Source organism: Rhagoletis zephyria, unplaced genomic scaffold (assembly GCF_001687245.7).
Source record: "Rhagoletis zephyria isolate East Lansing unplaced genomic scaffold, Rhagoletis_zephyria_1.1 Rzeph_scaffold_00613, whole genome shotgun sequence".
Lineage (NCBI taxonomy): Eukaryota > Metazoa > Arthropoda > Insecta > Diptera > Tephritidae > Rhagoletis > Rhagoletis zephyria.
The window spans coordinates 215,772-220,170 of NW_016157697.1; the positions used below are offsets into that span (position 1 = coordinate 215,772).

At 42.9% G+C, this 4,399-nt stretch overlaps 1 protein-coding gene across 1 annotated transcript; it reads right to left on the reverse strand.

Moving 5' to 3' along the window:
- On the reverse strand, positions 1 to 1,151 carry E(spl)m7-HLH (Enhancer of split m7, helix-loop-helix). Its single transcript, XM_017613127.1, has one exon. The coding sequence runs from the start codon at positions 991 to 993 to the stop codon at positions 391 to 393; it is 603 nt and encodes a 200-aa protein (XP_017468616.1). The 5' UTR covers positions 994 to 1,151; the 3' UTR covers positions 1 to 390.
- Positions 1,152 to 4,399: the final 3,248 nt, after the last annotated feature.

A 4,399-nucleotide genomic window follows, 5' to 3' on the forward strand; every position in this document is an offset into this window, starting at 1 on the left:
TCGTTTAATGTAATAAGATATGTATGTATTTGTATCTCTCGTTTGTATGCATAATCATTTTGCATTACATACTTTACTAAATAGACCTTTATGTACAATTGGTGCTTGATACTTACAAACTACTACAGTACAAATATTTGTATGTAACTAAAGCTTTACCTATCACAGTTCACAAAACCAACTTCCTTATTAATTATTCAGCTAATTGTCTAATAACATTTTACGAAAAAATATTAAAATTATTTAAAATTAAAAAACAATTCAACTTAAATCAAATGAGACCGTTGTGAGATTATTTCTATAGACTTAACTCAAGTCCAATGTAATATTTCGCTTGCGCATCTAATGGCTGCAGGGTAACGGCGGCTCGTCGTTCTTCGGCGCCTCTCCTTACCACGGACGCCACAGTTGCGTTGACGACACCTGCAATAGTCCACTGCTATGCGCTGCCGAATGACTTGAGGTGGTCGATTCATTGTCACTGGCGTAACCGCTGGAAACTGGACTGTACATGGAGGCGCTGGTTGTTGGCGGTGTAGCTGGACCGCAGTTCACATTTAGAGGCTGATTGACGGCGGTGCGCACTTCATGTAATTGCGACTCCAATTGATTGAGACGCAGGCCAAGTTGTGTCATCAGATGTGTGCCTAATTGCACATCTACATTCGGCAGAGTGGCGAGGCAACGCGAAATTTCATGCGCCGCCTTAATATAACCGGAACGAAAGCTCTGACGTGCACCTTCGTTTGCGCTTCGTGCACACGTCTGCTGTTGACGCATTTTACGCAAATGTTCGACGGTCAATTCGAGAATGTCCGCCTTCTCCAATTTCACCTCCGGTTCGCCACTTTGCTGTTGTACACATTCGGCCATCAAGTCTTTTAGCTCGTCCAGGCATTGATTGATGCGCGCACGGCGCTTGCGTTCCAATAGTGGCTTCATCACCTTGCGATAGCGATAAGTTTTTGATAATTCGTAAGCGCTGGTTGCCATCGTGAGATTAATGTTTTTTTTTGTTTTCACTTTTTTTGTGCAGTGGAGAACGAAATTCGTATGTTTTTTTAACTTTCTTGTTTCTTGAGTGCGTTTCGGTTTGACAACGCGTTGTTTCCACTTTAAGTTCTGCAACGAGAATGCTGAGTACGCCAGGAATGCGTCCGCCTTTTATAGCTGCACGTGGCTAAAGGTCGCTTCGGTGCGGTGGTAAACTCATGCTCGTGCGCAGCGCGCGCTCATGCAAATGCCTGTTAAATAAACAGGCGAGAGAGTACGTAAGCCTGGGTGAGAGAGCAACACAATCCGCGAGTCCGGACAACTAGCAGCAGAGTCGAGTTGAACACCTGCGGGAGTTCGCCAGCAGATAGCAGACAGGATTGCCCACTCACTGCTTCTGCTGGTGAGCGCTGAGCTGAGTGCACTCAGTGAAAGGCGTTGGTTGTGGTGTTGGTGCCAGTGACGATATCAGTGGTGGTTGCTGTTTTTTTTTTTTTTTTGTTTTGTTGCTTTCACTGTCCCAGTTCGCTATGTTGCGCATTCTGCTTTATGTAGTATCGATGGTGTAATCGACGCATGCTGCGCAGATCCTGTTCCATCTCGCTGCACTTAAGTAAGGGCTGTTTGCATTTTTGCTCTTTCTTTTCTGATTGCCTTGCTGTGAGGGTGCAGCTGATTTCACCATATCCACTTGTTGTTGTTGGTTGTGCGGTGGTTGTTTTTTTGTTTGTCAGGTAAAGTAAATTAACCTCCTGCTCATCGAAAGCTGCCGCTGATGTTGCAGCAGTCCTTTTTCGAAACCGTGGGAAACACTTTGCTACTCGGTTTCCCACACAATTTTTTCTTGATACACCCTATAATTTTGTTGTTGTGCTCGACGCAACGGCTCGTTATTGTCGTCGGTGTTATTATCACCGCTGCAAAGCAGCACTCATCCCTTTGCTTGGGGTGACTGTGTGTTTTGATAGTGATTGGGCACAGTGGGACTTGTTTGTATGAAATCGAGGTGTAAATAGTGTTAGTGAGCATTTGGTGGAAAAGTATCTGAGTTGGGAATCGCAATTAGGAACAACAATTCCCATTCGGTAGCTAAAAATTTTATTATTAGGAAGCCCTACAACCAACCAAATAACTTGTTGGTGTGCGAAGACACACTTTTCGGCCGCAAGGAGCACTTCCAGACGCTGTCAACTGGCTTTCTTCTAACAACTGATGTATCTTCTGGCATCGGAACGTCCAATGCTCTAAATTTTTTTTCTGGTGATACGCCTACTTTGCATGAATCCTTGGACCATTTCATATCAGTTTGCTAGTTTGGTATAAGGCAAAAAACCAACTACGACAGTTTCCTATCTTCTTGGGGGCGCTTTGTTGATCATATTAAATAGATGTAGATTTTATTTTATGATTTGGTGCTAACGTTGACGTTCTGGCTTCAATTGTCCATTCAAAAGCGTCCAGTCGTGAGTTGTTTCCAATTTGCATCGTATAAGAAGAGATTTTTTAAAGTATGACTTATGCTCGTCGAGAGATTTCTACTTTTCAGTAGCCTCCTTCTTTGGCAGATCCTCATTTGAAAGGAGTTCTCCTCGGGCTTCATTTCCAGTCTGATCGTCACTCACATAGAGGTAGAATGGAGAAAGTCTCTGTTGAGCATTTTTGTTGTTCCCTGTTGTGTCCAAGTGAATAATTTGAAGACACAAAACTATTATATGAGTACGGATGAAAACATAAGGCTGCAAGGAAGCTTTTGAATTGATAAAAAGCTCTCTTCGAAGACTGTTTTGTGAGCTTTTGAGTATGTCCTTCCCGAACCTAATGTATAGCCTATAAAAACGTTCCTTAATTTTTAATTGGCCACTACATAGACAAGCGTAGGGAGCTTTTGCCAGCTTTATATGCATTTTATATTAGTGATGCTGAAAAGAACGTCCGAAAGCAGAACTTTTTAAAGCTTTCTGTAGATTTTATGTGAGCGTGCACAGTATAGTAAAAGCTCTCGCTCGAATCATGACTGTTTTAAAAAGACAGTCTCAAGGTAAAAGCTCTCTCAGGCCAATGTTGCCGTAGTCGCATTATCACATGGTCCCAAAGCGCATAATTTAGTTACACTTCCGCATTGATTCCGTTCTGCAAGATGTATCAACGAATTTCCCTTTTCGTACCCACTGTGCTCAATAACAGTGTGTACCATTTGTGTTTTTTTTGAGGATATTTATCCGTTGCGCAACTGACTCGTCCAACTTATGATGATACTCAGTAGCTGTTATGTGCCAGTGAGCTAAATTCCCGAAAAACTACCACCTGCCTTTCGTCAAATTTCGACGACTCTGAGTGACGGACACTAAACATACGCACACACGCACACGCACTCATATACATATACTCGGAACAAACCGCATGACTATTTCGCATTGCTTNATAGTAAAAGCTCTCGCTCGAATCATGACTGTTTTAAAAAGACAGTCTCAAGGTAAAAGCTCTCTCAGGCCAATGTTGCCGTAGTCGCATTGTCACATGGTCCCAAAGCGCATAATTTAGTTACACTTCCGCATTGATCCCGTTCTGCAAGATGTATCAACGAATTCCCCTTTTCGTACCCACTGTGCTCAATAACAGTGTGTGCCATTTGTGCTTTTTTTTTGAGGATATTTATCCGTTGCGCGACTGACTCGTCCAACTTATGATGATACTCAGTAGCTGTTATGTGCCAGTGAGCTAAATTCCCGAAAAACTACCACCTGCCTTTCGTCAAATTTCGACGACTCTGAGTGACGGACACTAAACATACACACACACGCACGCACTCATGTATATACATATACTCGGAACAAACCGCATGACTATTTCGCATTGCTCATGAAATTGTGGCAGCTACTACTCTTCAGCACTCTACCGGACGGACCAACGGATGGATGGCTGGACAGACAGACTAAAAAGCCTGGCTTTGCGCACGGATGTGGCCACTAGAGCGACTTACTGACTGCTACACTAACTGACTAAGTGGCTGATATGGAATTGTGTGTGTATGTGAACGGTTGTAGGACGAACGCCAGACTAACTAACCGGCTGACTGAATGTTGAATCGTTTGCTGGGCTTTGGATGCGGCCATGCTAGCGGCTGCTGCTGTCGCCTGTGCGGACTTGTTGTTGGTATGCCAGTGCACTTTAGAGTGTGAGAAAATTTTCTTGGTTGCAGCTGTCGTTGTTTATTATTTGATTCGTTTTTATTTTAGTTGTTGTTTGCTGTTGCTTCATTCGATGTTTTTTTTTTTGTTGTTCTACTCTCTGATTCAGCTTGTTGTTGTTGTTGTTGGTTATTATTGCTTTTATTTATTTTGTTTTTATTGTTTTGAGATGATGTGCCTGCAAATTGGTGCGCACAAATTCGGCGTTAATGTAGTAC